The sequence below is a fragment of the Staurois parvus genome, unplaced genomic scaffold, assembly GCF_062004578.1.
Source record: "Staurois parvus isolate SC_StPar_1 unplaced genomic scaffold, SC_StPar_1.0 ptg000719l, whole genome shotgun sequence".
Lineage (NCBI taxonomy): Eukaryota > Metazoa > Chordata > Amphibia > Anura > Ranidae > Staurois > Staurois parvus.
The window spans coordinates 2,785,420-2,803,269 of NW_028318515.1; the positions used below are offsets into that span (position 1 = coordinate 2,785,420).

The 17,850-nt window shown below is 39.5% G+C and overlaps 1 protein-coding gene across 19 annotated transcripts in view; it reads right to left on the bottom strand.

Moving 5' to 3' along the window:
- Nucleotides 1–17,850, bottom strand: part of NCOR2 (nuclear receptor corepressor 2) — a 708,717-nt gene that overhangs the window by 351,120 nt on the left and 339,747 nt on the right. For all 19 annotated transcript variants that reach the window (XM_089653704.1, XM_089653697.1, XM_089653690.1 and 16 more), the window contains exons 5-6: nucleotides 16,953–17,132; nucleotides 9,720–9,833 (exon numbers count right to left, since the gene is read on the bottom strand). In XM_089653704.1, the coding sequence (XP_089509830.1) occupies nucleotides 9,720–9,833; nucleotides 16,953–17,132 (294 nt within the window). The remainder of the gene's footprint in view (nucleotides 1–9,719; nucleotides 9,834–16,952; nucleotides 17,133–17,850) is intronic.

Sequence of the window (17,850 nt, forward strand, 5' to 3'; positions counted from 1 at the left end):
TTCTGTGGAAAAGCCCTGCATTCCAGATCTGATAACCCTCACAATGCAATAGCTATATAGCAGCACAAATGGTACTGTCCAAGCTGCTAGAGGCATATTTATAAAGTATGTGACATTCACCAAACATCTACTGCTGGTGAAAAAAATCAGTGTAATTTAAAAACATACTCCAGTAAAATACACCTGCAATGAGGGCAGGTTCACACCTGAATCGCACATGAATGCGGTCCACAATTCTCTGTGATTCCTGTGTTATTCAGTGTGGTGAGATTTACAGTCCATTCATTTGAATGGACTGAAATCGCTCCGGATCACACCAAAAGCAATGCACGTGCTACTTTTCAACAATTGCACTGCACTGGATCACATGGTACTGCAGTATCAGGTGATCTTGTGCAGGCAAATGGCTTTGCATTTGCGATCTGCGCTTGGGGTGTCATTGAGAATTTATTGACACTGGCAGCCAGTGAGTTTTGAACAGGAAGGGTGCAGGAAAAGCACACGGGACACGGGTTTCCTGCACCACATTCTGGTGTGAACGAGTCCTAAAGTTTGGGCAAATGTCATCCTCTACCCTATTAATATACTCCCTAGTATCTATAAATAAGAAAATAGAGGACAGTAAAAAGAGGAGAGTAAAACAATTACATTTGTCTATTTCAGGGGTCTCTAAACTTTTCAATACAAAAAAAAAAAAAAACAGTTAAATATATTAATAAAACTTAATACATTTTTAAACTATCATTATATGATTCAGAAAAGAGAACTTCCAATTAAATTTTTTATAATTAAAGGTGGAAAGAAAATAATTTCAAACCGCATCTCTCTCATCAGAGCTGCCCCTTTTTTTTTTACAAACTGTACAAAAAAATGGCAACCTCCCCAACCTATAACTAGCCTTTACAGCAAGGTGCACATGGAAGGGCAACACACATCGCAAACAAAAGATTTCCCAACACACTTACCAGCCAGCCCGCAAAAGAACTGAATTGACTAACCATTTACGTTAAAAACAACGGGTTTTGTTTGCATGCATTTGCAAATAAATGCGTAAGCCACAGTGCCCATGTCAAGGGACCCCCTTTTTCATGGTCCTTATCAGAGTCCCCTGCTACATCAGGGTCCCCTTCAGTGCCCCCTCTTACATTAGAGTTCCCATAAGAGTCCCCACTTACATCAGAATCCCCAGAGTTCCCCCTTACCTCAGGGTCTCCATCAGAATTCCCCCTTACATCAGTGTCACAGTCAGATTTCCCTCTTACATTTAGGGTCCCCATTCAAATTAAACTTTACATCAAGTTGAATGGGCAACATTTGAACCTAACTTTTCTTTTTGGTTTTGCACAGAGTGAGGGAAAAGGTTAGAATCCCTGTCAGTTTATTTTTTGCTGTATGTGTCCTGTTTAGGGAATTGTCCTTTGAGGGGACATCCACTTTTAGACAGTTGTCATTGGAACAAGGGTCCACATTAAAACATTTACCCTTATCCCTTATTCTGGTGGAACCTCTAAAATATTGCTTTTAACTATACTTTTTGTCAAGATGAATCACTCATAAAGCCCTAGGTTACCAACCCCTTTAAAGCAAAAAATATTGTAAACTAGAGGTAGTAATTATATTAATTTCTAGAGTTTGTCTATATTATATATAAAAAAAATCAAATTTACAAATCCTGTAGCTGCTGACTTTGAAAAAAAAAAAAAACCTGTCCAGGGATCCAGCGCCGTCCTCATCTGGGTTGGTTCTTTGCTGGCCTCCGGGTCCCTAGTAAAAGCATGTTTCCACATTGGAGCCAGCTGTGATTCCTTGCAGCTTTGCAGCTGGCTTCCCACTGCGCATGCATGCGCAAGCCGTGCTGCACTTTATGAATGGTCCCGCAGCTTTCTGTGCCTTGTGACATGTCCAAGAAGGCTGAGGGCAAAGTGGGGGGGAGGGGGGAGGTGTGCAGAACTTCCGCTCAGATTGCCTAGGTGATCCGATGGAGGTGGGAATACTAGGTACATGTTCCCCCCCAAAAAAATAACAGAGTTCAAAAGTGGTAGAAAAGGGAGTGAGGAGGTAGGAAAGCGGAACTTCCCCTTTCAGGGGAAGTTCTGCTTTAAGTGTGATGAATTGTGTTCCATCTCGTCTGTACAGGATTTTTTTTGCAGAACATAATGCAGTTAATGTGTTTGTTAGCTATGTTTACAGAGAGGACTAGTCCTATTTATTAATACACAAAATGTATGATATTAAATTCATGTCCACAGGGCAAACCCACCAAGTATTTTTCATTGTACTTTTTTGAGTGCAGCCCTTTGCCAGCTTGGGAATATAAAGATATAGATCTATAAAGGCAATCTGGAACAAAATACTGTATGTACAATTTTTCAGTATGCGCCTTTATTCAAAATTTTTGGAGGGTGTACCAATGTTGCCATTGAGGTGCTTAACAATTAGGATTCACTTTATGGCTTTCTCCCTTTCCACAGGCTGAATTATAGCAGTATACCTTTAAAATATACCTCCTTGAGGTGTCAGAATTAACGGAGGGGGGGGGGGGGTTATGTTGACATTTTCAGGATATAAGGTCATCGATTCAAGGAAGAGGAACTCTTGTTTTTTTTTCTCTGAAGAAATCATTTTCCAGCAAGCTGCACTTAGATGGATGGCTGTGTTTACAAATTGGCTAGTTAGACAGTTTCCTTGTGTTGTTACATATCCACCATGATAATTTCTTTTTTCGGAGATTCCTGGGGGAACCACAGATTCTGCAAAGTCACACTTCACAATAGTAAGTTTTTGTGCTTCAAACTGTGTTGACATGCCCTTTTAATCTTTTTTCTTTTGTCAATGCAGATGTAACACCTCTAAATATTGTCTTTTCTATCAGGCTCAGAATAATTGGAAATTCAAGAAGACAGTGAGCGAGATGTAGCAGAGACAAAGCAATCTCTGCTATCCTCAGATGAACCTTTCTGCACAATAAAAGGAGGAAGCTTGCAATAAGATCAAGCAGCAGTTCTGCGTTCCACAGTCATGACACCACCCTTTATTCCCTGAACTAATAGATCCCCATAACAGAGAGATGCACCATTACCTCCCTAAATAAGTTCACGCTCCAAATAATTGGGAAGAACTTCAGGAAAATCTCAGATGAAGGGCTGTTGTGACTTCATAATCACTTTAATATATGAACTGATTAAAGCAGTATTAAACCCAAAAGCAAACATTATATTGCTTACCAATTCTTAGATGTGATGGCTGTTTGTTTCCTTTTTTAGGCTGTCTTTCTATTTGCAACTGGTGATTCAGCCAGCAACTTTGCTGTTTTTCAGAAGGTCAAGCTCTGCAGTAGAATGTACACTCACCGGCCACTTTATTAGGTACATATGTTAAACTGCTTGGTAACACAAATTGCTAATCAGCCAATCACATGGCAGCAACTCAATGCATTTAGGCATCTAGACGTGGTAAAGCCGACTTACTGAAGTTCAAACTGAGCATCAGAATGGGGAAGAAAGGGGATTTAAGTGACTTTGAATGAGGCGTGCTTGTTGGTGCCACACGGGCTGCTCTGAGTATTTAAAAAACTGTATCTACTGGGATTTTCACACACAACTACCTCTAGAATTTACAAAAAAAGTTCTGAAAAAGAGAAAATATCCAGTGAACAGCAGTTGTGTGGACAAACATGCCTTGTTGATGTCAAAGGTCAGAGGAGAATGGACAGACTGGTTTGAGATGATAGATAGGCAAGAGTAACTCATGTCAATCTGGACCAAAATCTCTGGAGAATGTTTCCAACACCTTGTTGAATGTATGCCATTAAGAATCATGGGAGTTCTGAAGGCAAAAGGGGGTCCATCCTGGTGCTAGCAAGGTGTACTTAATAAAGTGTCCGGTGAGTGTACAAGCTTAAAATGGACGAGACCCTCCACTTACCACTGGGAGGGGGGATGCGAATGATCACCATTTATTTATTCATGTAAAACCTCTATCTCAAAAAGAAAAAAAAAAACTGTGCTGTAATGGATTATGTGTGAGCTGGAGTTTGGCTTCAATTTGTTATTTGTATTCAAATCTGCTAATACATTTAGGCTCCATGCACAATGGTTTAAGAAAACGTCAGTGCTCTTGGTAGAAAAGAATTTTGAGTGTTTTTTTTTTGTACTAGCATTTAGGAGTGTTTAGCATTTTTGTGCCAGGAAAACGTTCTAAAAAACAAAAGGGTTTTTCTTTTGTGCCTCTAAACGCTGAGCTCAAAAAATGCCTCTAGACTACCTATGTGCATGGACACATAGGATAACATTAATTGCTTCTACAGGCAAAACACTAAACTCCTCTAGAAGCAGTGTTTTTGTAAGCCAGTGTGCATGGAGCCTTAACACTCCCATCCTCCCCAGACTGATAATATTGCTGTCTCCTATACTCATTCCTCCAAAGTGGAGTCTTACTAAGGCTTGGTTTACACTACTGAGACTTGGGATCCGACTTGTGAGATCCCAGGTGCATGACATGTGAAATCCCGTCTTAATTAGAACTACTGAAATCGCTCTGACTTTAGAAAAGGTTCCTGTACTACTTCAAGGCGAATACTGACATGTTCCCCGTAGACTTTAATAGAAGTTACCTCCAAGTCGAATCCTCATCTATATTGATGTGCTTTGGATCCCACATTACAGGAAGATTACCCAGGTATTCCTTGAAAGTTGCTTCAAAGCCGCCTGACAAAGTCACACTGCAACTTTCACAACTTTCAGGTAGCAGTAGTGTGAACTAAGGCTTATACAGGAGGTATGTTACTGGCCAGGTCACAGTAAAAACAGAGGGGAAAAAGCTAAAGAGAAGAAAACGGATGCAGCCACCACATCTAATAATTGGTAAGATGGAATATATACAATTTTTGGTTTTAAGTTTAATGGCGGTTTAAGAGTATAATAAATATAAGTACCCTCAAACACAGCTATCTGTATTATATAGAAGGAAAATGCATTTGCACCTCTTCTTCTTTATGAAGGGTATTCTCCGGTAAAGCAGCAGTTATGGTGCTTTTCAATATTGTATAATCGTTAAACATGAGAATCCCAGGGAATGTAGAAAGTGTTAGCTTTTAGCTAACAAAAACTGAGTTTGCATAATGTTCAGTTGATGTCTACAGATCTTCCAGTCAATATATCTTCTTTGTACCAAGATCACAACCCAAAATTGGGACATTCATGCATACTGATGAAAATAAATACTGAACGAAAAAAAAGCTATTTGTGATTTAAAACTAATAAAAAAAACAACAGGAAACCCCTCTTATTGCCAGTCTTATGTAAGCACTGTTTGCAATGCATGGTGAACTGCGATCACACCAAAAAAAATGCAAAGATTCCCACACAGAACCACTGTATTCTAGGGTAGCATCAAAAGGGTTAAACATGGAAGTTACAATTTATGTAGTGCCCTCTGAATTGTGTAATTAAGCGGCCCCATCTAAGAGAGGTAGTATCAGTTCTCCTGGACCAACACAGTACTACTATCATTTTTTTTCTTCCAATAACCGTAATAGCCCTTGCTTTTTAAGTGATGTTAAGATGAGTGTGCATCTCCTTTAATCAGCACCTTGGAAGAGGCAGCGGTGAGTTACTGACTCTCCGCTCCAATTTTGTTTTGTATATTTTACAGATTCTAGAAGATGTGCAAGGAGTATCAGGATATAGAAATATCTCCTCCAGGGTGCTCTGCCATCACGAGGTCCCATGCACACTGGTCGTTATTTCAGCAAGTGTGTCTGGTGAGTTTTTCTTCCCTGCCTTTTAAACATCCCGCATGCTAGCGTTGTTGAGCCATGCGCACATAGGCTTTCAAAGAGTTTAAAGGCAGGGGGAGAGAAAAGTAAAGAATGCCAGCGTGCCCAGGAACTGCAGTGTTTTGACAGGAAAAATGCTTGACGCATGTAAACACATCTAAAAGTGTATTACCACTAAATTATTATTCTAGCCAAAATGCTCTATTCACTTGCACCCCCTTTAACCTCCCCCCTTTACATTAATCCTCCTTCGGCAACCCCCCCAAAACAAAATATCCCCTATTCTCTTTCCACCCCCTTCTCCTTTTCTCTTCCTTTATTACATATTAGAATTAAACCCAGAGGACTCTACTGAGACATATAGCTGGGGTTACTGTGATAACCCAACAAGCAGTCTGTACAACCACTTGACTAGGTACTGTATAATCCTGGCCCAGTGTTCAGGCGCACTGTTTGTCTACATTATGTTTCACATAAACTCTGTATCAGTAATGGAAGAACATTTTTACTACGACCATGTATAACTACCTGTCAAGATGTATATTCCAAATACAGAATTTACAAAAGAAAAAAAAAAGCATGATCATTTCCTGCAGCTGAGATAAGGCTGCCAAGGTTTAGCAATCCATTATTGAATGTGTAATTATAGATGTTGAACACTGTTCCTATTACATGCAATCTAACTATCCTTTTCAGTTACAATCATAGCAATATAGCTAGAAGGCAAATTTCTTGATTCTCTATTGTACCTGCTGACAAGAACGACATAAGCTATCTTTCCATGTCGCACACTATGCCAGTCATACATTTTCCAGTGAATGTACATTATAGCTTAGAAGGGGACCTACCATGATTCTGATTGTTCCTAGTATAAGGACACAAAGCCTTTGTGTAGGCTTCCTTTGTATTATATTGGTATAACAAGCAAATCTAAAGTTTGATAGTTTTCTAGGCTGGAATTTTGTAAAGATAATGTACTGTGCATCATAGCAAGCTTTGATGAATGGCCATGTGATTGATGCGATTTCAGGGGCTATGGGCCATATTTATCTAACACACGAATCATTCAACCCACATTCATGCCAAACACCTGCTGAACATTGTGCATATATAGTGGTTAGCACGTCTGCCTTGCAGTAAATGGGTCATGGGCTTGATTCCCGACCATGGCGCCTCCTGCACGGAGTTTGCATGTTCTCCCTGTGCTTGCGTGGGTTTCCTCCGGTACTCCGGTTTCCTCCCACCCTCCAAAGACATGCTGGTAGGTTAATTGGCTCCTGTCTAAATTGGCCCTAATATGTGTATGTATGAATGTAAAGTGCTGCGTAAATTGACAGCGCTATATAAGTACCTGAAATAAATAAATAAATATATGTTTGGCATCATTTTCTCTTTCAGTGCTCTTTGCACATCTATACTTCCAATTATTCAACAGGCTTTTCAGATACTGTATATCTAACATTGTAGAATGTAAATTCACAAATAAATCACAAATAATTGAAACAATTCACAGGTTATTTTACAAGTGCCTCTTATTTTATCTCATAAGCTTTTGCATAAAATGTTTGAATTCACAATTGGTGAAAATCTGTTATTTCTTGAATGAAATAAAAATGTAACCATTCAAGGCCTCTATTTCTCTCGGGGAAAAGTGCCTTTTAGACAAAGTGCACTTATTCTTTTTGCCCCAGCAACCTCCCCCTCCACTGACATCACAAATCCCACCCTCACCCTCTGAAAAGTATACGTACCATATCTGACGGTTGCAGGTAATATTTACAACCAACACCACAAATCTTCCCTGCTTGGCCACACCTGCAAAATGATGCCCACAGTCTTCTACAGGGTTCCTGGCCAAGAGACAAGCCTCAAAGACTTCTATGGGTCTTTACAGTGCATACGTGGCCAATGACAGAGAACTTGCCTTTAGAAAGTGCTCTTTGCGTGAAAGTGGACTTGTTATTTAATGCCTCGTAGGATATCGGACAAATGATTGGCCTTTTTTGCAGGCTAGTTTTATATCGAAAACCAATAGGTTACTAAAGTTACAAAAAAACAGAATACAACTTCGGAAGTGATGTAATGTGTTGTATTGTATTGTAATGTATTCTTTCGTTTCTGAGCATGTGTGGTCTTGGTCTTCCGATTTTTTGGGGCAAATACTAAACTGTACGAGAAAAATTGTCGTGCTTGTTCCTTCAAATAATTTTGCATGCATTGTCTTTATCAGCTCTTGAAAGCTGTGTATTAATGATCAGATTATCGTACGATCATTTTGAAAGCGGTATTTTTGAACCGATTTTCTGATCCTGTGTACTAGGCTTAAAGTGATACTAAACCTAAAAACGTTTTTTACCTTAATGCATTGCTTGCATTAAAGTAAACGTTTTTAAGTTCCCTTTGTTTCCCATTCCATGTGTGAAGGGGAAGAGAGGGGAGAAGAGATCAGCGCTGTGCACGGCTGTATCTCTTCTCCCCTCTCTTCCTCTTTACACAGAGACTCAAACAGCAGCAGGAGCCATTGGCTCTTGCTGCAGTCAATCAAGTGTGGCAAAGACTATGTAGGGGGATGGGGCTTAGTCCGGTTGTGTTTGTCTTTGGAGCATGGCTCCGTAGACACAAAGGTTGGAAACAAGCACGCAGCGTGCCCCCATAGCACACAGCTTGCTATGGGGAGCACACAAAGAAGAGGAGAAGCCGAGATCGCAGACAGGGGACCTGAGAAGAGGAAGATCGGGGCCACTCTGTGCAAAACTTTACAGAGCAGGTGAGTATAACATGTTTGTTATTTAAATTTTTTTTAAATTGCCTTTAGTAACACTTTAAGTCAACATTTCTGTTTTACCATCAACTCTTTTCCCCTAAATTTCTCTTTTTCCATCACCTCTGTTCACCTAAATAAAAAGGGACTTCACCAGGCTGATTAAAGAGGATGTAAACCTTAACTAGATGACAATTGTTTACTTAAGCACTGTGTATCAAACTAGGATTGGTAATAAAAAAATTCTCTTTTAGAAAATAAGGTTTTCACCTTTTTTTTTCATTATTTTTTGTATCTCAGTGATGTTGATCTTCTCCAGACTTTTACATTCACTTCCTGTCCACATGCATGCGCTTAAGTGGCGGCTGCATCCAGTTGCTCTAGCGCCTTCTCTGATGGTGACAAAGCTGGAACTTGCCAGTGCAATGCAACCTGAGATGGCCACCTATGTTCTCCACTGAAAGGGCATGTGACAATGGAGTTGATTTACTAACACAGGAGAGTGCAAAATCTGGTGCAGCTCTGCAAACAAACCAGTCAACTTCCAGGTTTTTTTTTTTGTTACAGCTTAATTGAAGTTAGAATCTGATTGGCTACCATACACAGCTGCAGCAGATTTTGCAATCTTCAGTGTTAGTAAATCAAACCCAGTGTGACAACGCAGAAGAGCAATTGCGAGACAGGGACAGAGCGTTTTCACTCCCAATTAAGAAACAAGGAACCACATGGCAGGATCAGCATGTATTATTAAAACTAGAACTGCAGGTTTAAAAAGACTGAAAATTTATTTTGAAATTACATTACCATGTTAAAGATTGTATGAGATTTTAGTGATCACTGGAACAATTAGGAGATGGTGAATCTCAAACACACACTAGTTTGTTTTTTGTTGTTGTTTGTTTTTCTTTTTTTTGTAGTATGAGCAAAGCATTGAAATTGGCAAAAGCTGCCAAAAGGAAAACATTTAGGACCATACTAAATAATAAATTAGTAAATACTAAGTATATACAGTATATATATATAATAAAAATAAAATAAAAGCAACCAAAAAAAAAAAAAAAAAAGAAGATTAAAAAGATGTACTCTTAAAAGCCAGGATGATCTGCTGAGACATAAGGAAAGAAAATAGCTAAACACAGTTTCTCATAGGAGCACCAGAAGTAACAATAGCAGCAAACTCACCCTGTTCTCATCATATATAATTTGGACCAGACTGCGATGCTTTGATTCAGTTGGTGGAGGTGAAATGGGCTTCTCTGGCTCTAATGGTTTGGCTGCTTCCTCTTCTAACTGTTGCTGGAGAAAAAAAATAAAGCCACTTTACTGTAGTTTCAAAGACTGACCTAGAGTGCCCACTGGGAATGAGGTCTCGCAGATTTTGAGAGCCGGTTCTAAACACAGTAAACTCATTATGTATGAGTGACTCTCTGAGAACTATACACAGCTGCTCTCTTCTGTCTCGAGCCAATAAAGGCAGCTCTAATGCATTCACTATGCTCACTAATGTCACATTTGTCAGCTGTCATTTAACATTTGTACTCTGCGTGTTTGCACATTTTACATGTAGAACGTATGGGTAATCTTTCATTCTCTGAGAGCTGGATGTTGTTGGAACATATACACAAGTAAATGTACAGTACAGAATTAACGGCCTTAAATAAAAAAGTATGTAAAACAAAAAATTTTTTTTCCCCCACTCGGAAACCAACAAAAATTTAGATTTTATAACCTGTACTAGAAAAATGACTGCTGAACTTATCACTTGATATAGCCATACAGGCATATCTGGTGGCCAAAGACAAGCAGAAAAATGCCTGAGAATAATGGACAGACAGTTATTTTGCCACCCTCCACAGCTTCATAACAGCACTTAAGACTTGTGCAAAGGATGTATTCATGTATGAAATAGGAAACACTGCTAGCTACTGCTATGGATCATTTAATGACCAATTTAAAAACTACTAAACGGATTTGATCTACCATATATAGACAGGAGCAGCTGACGGCGCTCCTGCACAAAATCCAGATTCACATCTATGCAGGCTGCTGATGATGCGATTTTCTGGTGCGTTTTGCATATCTGAACAGGTTTTGATGTGTTTTTGATGCAGTTGGCTTTTTCTTTGAGGGGGGGGAGCTAATAGGAAAGTATGACAGTTCTGTTCATGTAGTGCGATTTTGATGCAACTTTACCCTCAGTGGCACTCAAGTAGCTTCAAAGCTGCATCAAAGACACACTACATGAACAGAATGGTCATACTTTCCTATTAGCCAAAAAAAAGAAAAAAGCAAAACAACAAAAATGCAACACTTGCGTTTTTTGTGCAGGTCTATTGAAGTATTTTACACACAAAGTGCAATCTGCTGCAAGAAAAAAAAAAGTCCTTGACCCTTGACAAAAAATGCACAAGCTCAAAATGCACACCTGACCTAGATCCATGGGAAACCATGTTAAAATCGACTGTAATGCATTTCTACAAATGCAAAACACATTAAAAAATGCATAGGTGTTAACCGAAGCTAAAGTGGGATCAAAGTTGTGATGTGCGATAGGCATAGGACATCATGTACACCAACCTTAGGGCTTATTTACATGAACGGATTTGTGAATATGAGCATAAGTATTAATTACTTTTCCCTAAGAATAGGCAAGACGGAGAAGTGAGAATAATGGAATACATTTACAAAGTAAGCATTCTTTTAAAAAACTGGAGCATTGTAAGTTAATGTACTAAGGGTGCCGAAATGCATAGGGATGTTTTTTTTTGTCAAAAGTCATTAAAGGTGAATCACCCCTTTAATGTCCAAGTGAAAACAGATTCCTTTCCTGAACTGAACTCTGAAAGCTGTGCCCAGAAGTGGCAGGCAGAGGGCAAAGGTGCAGTCAACAGCATGGCGTGCGCTCTCCCTGTAGCCAATACTTTCCCTATTACTGACTTTCCATGTCTTGTTCTGCACTTTGTCTCTGAATGGAGGAAGCAATCTTGATAAAGACGGAACTTTGCTTCCTCATGGTAAAGCTGTCTCCCTAATGACTGGCAATTCGATTGGTCAGATAATATTCAGAAAGCACAGATCCATAGAATGAATGAAACAAACAGAAAGATGCATGCAGTGCAAGCACAAGCAGCAGTGGCTGAGATCCCACATTGCAGATATACAACTTTAAATCTCTGGGTACATAACTGCCTAGGTAACAGCTCTGGTTAGGGTACTGCTCAGGGAAAATTAACATTTCTAGAATTATAGTTTTCCATTACAGTTCAGGGCCACTTTAAGTATATAACAGAAGCACTATTGGCAGTAATTGAGTCTATGAATAGGGTTCTATCAGCTTTGCACATCTGGACAATGTAGTTTTTCCCCGTTCCAGTTTGTAAAACTCCTACAGGTCTGTCAGGTTTCTGGGGGATCATGAGTGAATAGTGACAAACTCTCCTTTGGGTTAAGATCTGAACTCTTGACATGGCCATTCCAAGACATTAACAGCTCTTATTTAGTTTTATTCTTGGGTCATTGTCTTTCTGAAAGGCAAGTCATCTACCAGGCTACATCAGGTTTTTCTTTATAAATTCCATGCAATTTCATTGTACTCATTTCAAACTCTACTCTCACAAGCCTAGATCAAGGCCTACTGTATGGAAGCATCCAAACAACATGATGATGCCCCACCATGCTCCACTGTGAGGGTGGTATCTTTAGGATGATATGCAGTGTTTGGCTTATGCCTAACATAAGGAGTTTAGCATGATGACTGAAAAGCTACATTTTGGTCTCATCAGATTAAAAAACCTTCTTTCAACTGACTTTCTAGTCTCCCACACACCTTCTGGAAACTGTAGGCAAAATGTCAGAAGAGATTTAGCTAACAGTGGATTTCTTTTTGCCACTTCTCTCTGAAGCTGTGACAGGTGAAGTGTCTGGGCAATAGTTGCCACTGACGCTTGTAACTCCTTCAGAGTTGTCCTAGGTCTCTTGGTGCACTTGCACTTGTCTCTTTCCTGTACAGTCACTCACTTTTGATAGATGGCCGGTTCTTTGAAGATTTATTATCATCTATCAATTTCTTCATAAATGATGAAATTGTACTCCATGTGCTTCGGATGTTCATGAAGTGCTCCTTTGTCTTAATGGTGTAGGTTATGCCATAATATCAACTCACCAGAAGTTGAACCCTCCAGATGTATATTTAAACTACAAATCCCTTGACTGCACACAGGTGATCTCTATTTACCTCGTGTTACTTTGGAAAACAATTGGCTGTACCAGTGACGATTCACATATGTCCTATTAAATGGGGGTATATACAGTACATATACAGTTGGGGGTTTTTTTTTTAGTTTTTAGTTTTTCCCAATAGTAACAATGTAATCAATTTTAGATCACTTTGAAGAAATCTGTTTTCATTTAACATAAAAGAATATGCTTCTATTAATCAGTGTAAAAAAACAAAAAAACAAAATTAAATTCACTGCTTTTCAATTACAATAAAACCTGAAAACAGAAAGTGAATACTTTTAATAACCACAGCAAATAAATACATCAAAGAGATCAGCAGAGATGATCACTGGAGATAGTAGAAATAATGTTATCTCTGTAAAAAAAGTTTATATATATATATATATATATATACACACACACACACACACACACACACATACATGGAATTAGTTAAATGGGTAATTAAAGCAGTTAAATGAATCTGATGAATCTGGCTATATTGCTCAATTAACACAGTTTAGAACTGTAAAGCAGTCTGCATGGATTCACATCCACACAAGGTCCAATGCAGTGAAAACATTTGGGAGAGATTGTAATAGTTATCGGTAACATAATTTGGAATATTTTTGTTAAACCTAAGTAAACCTAACCTGGCTGTTTCAATGCGAAAATGCAATCTCCTTTAGTTATACTGTGATGGTATATACATCTGGGTCTGCGATCTTGTGAGGAAGACCACAGGAATTTGATAGACTGTGGCCCAATTTGCTGTTTACACCATCTCTTTAACAAGCTGTTCTGCCAGCTCCATCACCGTCAATGACAACACCCTGCCCTGCAACACCAAACCTTATAAGGGTGGATATCATGGGGAAGATTTACAGAGAAGCCTTGATGGCTACTGTTTGTGTAGCACCCAGTTTCACCCACATACCTGGAACCCGCTTACCCTCTATGAATGGCCTGAGAAGGGCAAACTGTGCCTGTCTGGCTACTAGTCTCATCATCTACTTGCTAATCTAGTCTGTACCTGGCCTGGATCTAGCATGCACCTAGTATATTCCTGGATTCTAGTAGTTCTGCCAGCTTCTGAGAGAGTTCATGGTAACTCCGTTCCCACTCGCCCTGCAGCACACAGACCTAACTGCAGACCCAACTATCTTTTCTCAAGTATGTCACAGTGTCCCAGGTGTAGCAACTATTGTACTTTGCATTGACAGAAGATTAAGGCAAGTAATGGGCATTTATCTGCTGTACCAGGAATGACTGGCACCAGGCATTGTTTCTTCTGGTCATAATTGCAGGTTCAATAAGGGAGCTTCTGGGGCAGCAGCATAACTTACCCTGTGTATCCTGTGCAGAGGAGGATTGCTGTGTACTGGGGAATACTAACAACCAGACTTGGGGTGGCATGTCACAGTACACACAGGTCCGCTCTAGACCATGCACATAAGTAGCCACTGCATGGACTTTGTGTTACTTATTACATACGGACCTCAGCATTCTGCGTTACTCTGCGTTACTTACTCCTGACCTCTGAATTACCTACTACTGACTCCTGAACTTTGCACTATTTACTACTGAATTCTGAACTTTTCAAACCTTCTTTACTTTTTAGGGGCTTTAAATGTTGTAAATTCTAAGAGACACAGTGTATTTAAATTATATACATTTGTTGTTAATCACAATGTACTTACAAGTTTAAGCACTTGCTGCCTGCCCACAGTACATTTACTGCAGGCGGGTGGTACCTACAGGAACATGAGCACTAGTTTGCCCCCTGAGGCATGCAGCGGCGTGATCCTGTGACCAATGTGTCCAGTGGAAACAGCAGATCATGGGGCTTGGTACCCAGCCACTCACAGCTGACCAATCATAGCGATCACATGATTACAATAGTAAGCAAGCTGCCATGAAAGCCACACAGCTATCACATGGTATGGCACCTGGCACACACACACACACACACACACACACATATATATACACATACACACACACATACATTGCTCAGCATAAATGAGTACACTCCGACAGATTTGTCAGAAAACCTTTACTTTACTTTCAGAATAAAAATTTTCTATGGGACACTATACTACAAAATACTCCCACAAATGCCGGCTATTGATTGCAAACATGATGTGGTAATTTGCACATACAAAAAAGTATTTTTCCTAACAAATGAATTCAAGACCATGTTGCAAAAATGAATACACCCCAATGAAAGTCTTAGGACAACAAAATCATGATTACCAAGAATTCAACTACAGCTGAGTCTAATTATTCATTAAACAGTTGTCCAGCAGACAGCTGATTTTAAAAGGATGTTAACAAAGAAAACACCTCCAATTTCATGCCGTCAGCAATGGCACCACGTGGAAGAGAAATGTCACAAGGCCTGAGAAAATTTCTTTACACAAGAAAGGTGAAGGCTACAAGCAGATCAGCAAAGCTTTACTTATTAGTCAGAATACTGTAGCAAAAGAGATGCAAAAATTTAACAAAGATGGAACTGAAACCATCTCACAGAGACGTCAAGGCCGTCCACGGAGGTTAACACCTTGACAGGAGTGTCTTCTGATGAGAAGGATTGAAGAGAATCACCATGAAAGCTCACTGCAGTTAGCTAAAGTTGTAGAAAGCCAGACTGGGGTGATTATTTGCCATGACACAATATGGCCTACACTGCAGGAATGGCATGCATGGGTGTTGTCCACGAAATAAGTTTCTCCTAAAGCCCATGCACAAAAAAGCCCGTCTAGAATTTGCCAGGGTCCATGCTGAAAAAGAAGAAGACTACTGGGACACTGTACTCTGGAGTAATGAGACCAAAATAAATGTTTTTGGATCTGATGGTTTCAAAACTGTATGGCGCAGCAAAGGTGAGGAGTACAAAGAAAAATGCATGGTGCCTACAGTGAAACATGGTGGTGGCAGTGTCCTTCTGTGGGCCTGCATGAGTGCTGCTGTTGTTGGGAAGCTATATTTCATTGACGGTATCATGAATTCACAGATGCTCTTTATTGAAAGAGAAGATGCTACCATCACTCCGTGCCCTTGGTCGTTGTGCACTTTTCCAACATGAGAATGATCCAAAACACACATCTAAAGCCACTGTTGCATTTGTGAAGAACAGGGTGAAAGTGATTCAGTGGTCAAGTAGGTCTCCTGATCTGAACTCAATCAAATACCTATGGGGAATTCTGAAGAGACAAGTTGAGCATCACTCTCAATCCAGCATCCAGGCTCTAAAAGAGGTCGTTCTTGAAGAATGGAAAAAGATAGATATTGCAATATGTTACCAACTTGTTCATTCTATGCCTAGACTTGGTGCTGTCATTACAAATCATGGAGGGGGGCATACAAAATACTAGATGTAGTTTTGTTGTGGGGTGTATTCATTTTTGCATTAATTAATTTGAATAACACTGAAGATTTTGTAATATAAGATATATTATTAACCTAACTTTCATGCAATGAGCTAAACAAATGTTCTATAAAACTCAGTTTTGTCAAAATTTTAGAAACTGTTCTTGTGTTCATTGAGATATTGATTAAAATCTTATTTTTCAAAAAGGGTGTTCTCATTTATGCTGAGCACTGTATATATAATTATATTACACACACGCTCACACAATATTATTAACAGTAGTACAGTATGGTGAAACTGAACTACTCTGATGACAGTATGTATCCAAAAAATAAATAAAATAAAATAAGAAAAAGAAAGTTTAAAAATGTTTTTAAATTGAAAAATGATTTACATTTTTTTTTTATCCCTGATAACCACCACACCAGTCATATGATGATGCTGTACTGCATTGGTGATAGTATGTAAAAAATAAAAAAAATGTGAAATAAAAAACCCATTATTTGCTTGCAAAATCATATAACAGAAAATAAAAATATGTTTCTTTCAAATTGTTCGGTTTTTTTTATCTGTTTATATAGCAAAAATATAGAAAAAACCGCCAATGGTGATTAAATACCACCCAAAGAAAGCTCTATTTGTGTGAAAAAAAATGATATAAATTTAATTTGGGTACAGTGTTGCATGACAGAGAAATTGCAAGTTGAAGTAGCACAGTGGTAAATAGCAAAAAATGTCCCAGTCATGACGGGGGTAAAACCTTCTGAAGGTCAAGTGGTTAAATGTCTGACACTGACACAACTGGAATATGTAAATAAACTTACTTGTTTCTTCTTGAGCTTGGTGATCTGTTGCTCCACCATGGTGATTTCACGGTCCACCCTGTCCATGTTCTGGATCAGCTCTTCCTTAGAAAGGCGAGTGGGTAGCAAATCCAAATCTCCTTCCACATGTGGCGGGCTTGAAGGAGACACAGGTTCCAGTTTCCCAGTTAGGCAGCGATCCTGGAGATGGTAAAACACAGTCTTACACATGTGATCACTCCACTTCAAAACTGCATTGTGTTCAAAATGATCCTCCAATGGCTTTTAAGAGAGGAAGAAAAACAAATATTCCATAAGGTCTTATGTACACTTGAGCTCAAAACCGCTGCTATTAGAGGCATTTGAGCATTTTTTTCCCCTCTAACCACCCCACCATGTTAACCACTTGCCGAGCGTAGATAGCCGAATGACGGCTTGACCACGGCAGGCCAGTTCTGGGAGGGCGTCATATGACGTCCTCCCAGAACGCGCCCTCCTGCAAGCCCACAGGGGTGCGCACCCGGCAATCTCCGTGATCGCTGTGTCCTATGGACACAGCTGATCACGTGATGTGGTAAAAGGCCAATCACAGTGGCCTTTTACCATGTGATCAGCCGTGTCCAATGACACAGCAGATCACCAGTAAATAATAAAACACCCAGCGGCAAGTACATACCACCAAAAGAAATGCCTATTTGTGTGAACAAAAATTATAAACATTTCATATGGGTGCAGTGTTGCATGACCGCACAATTGTCATTCAAAGTGCGACAGCGCTGAAAGCTGAAAATTGGCCTGGGCACGAAGGGGGTATAAGTGCCTAGTAGGCAAGTGGTCAACCTATGTGTCCATAAACACATAGGAGTTTAGAGGCAGAAAAAAACAACCCCTTTGTGTTCAGAAGAGGACCATTTGAACA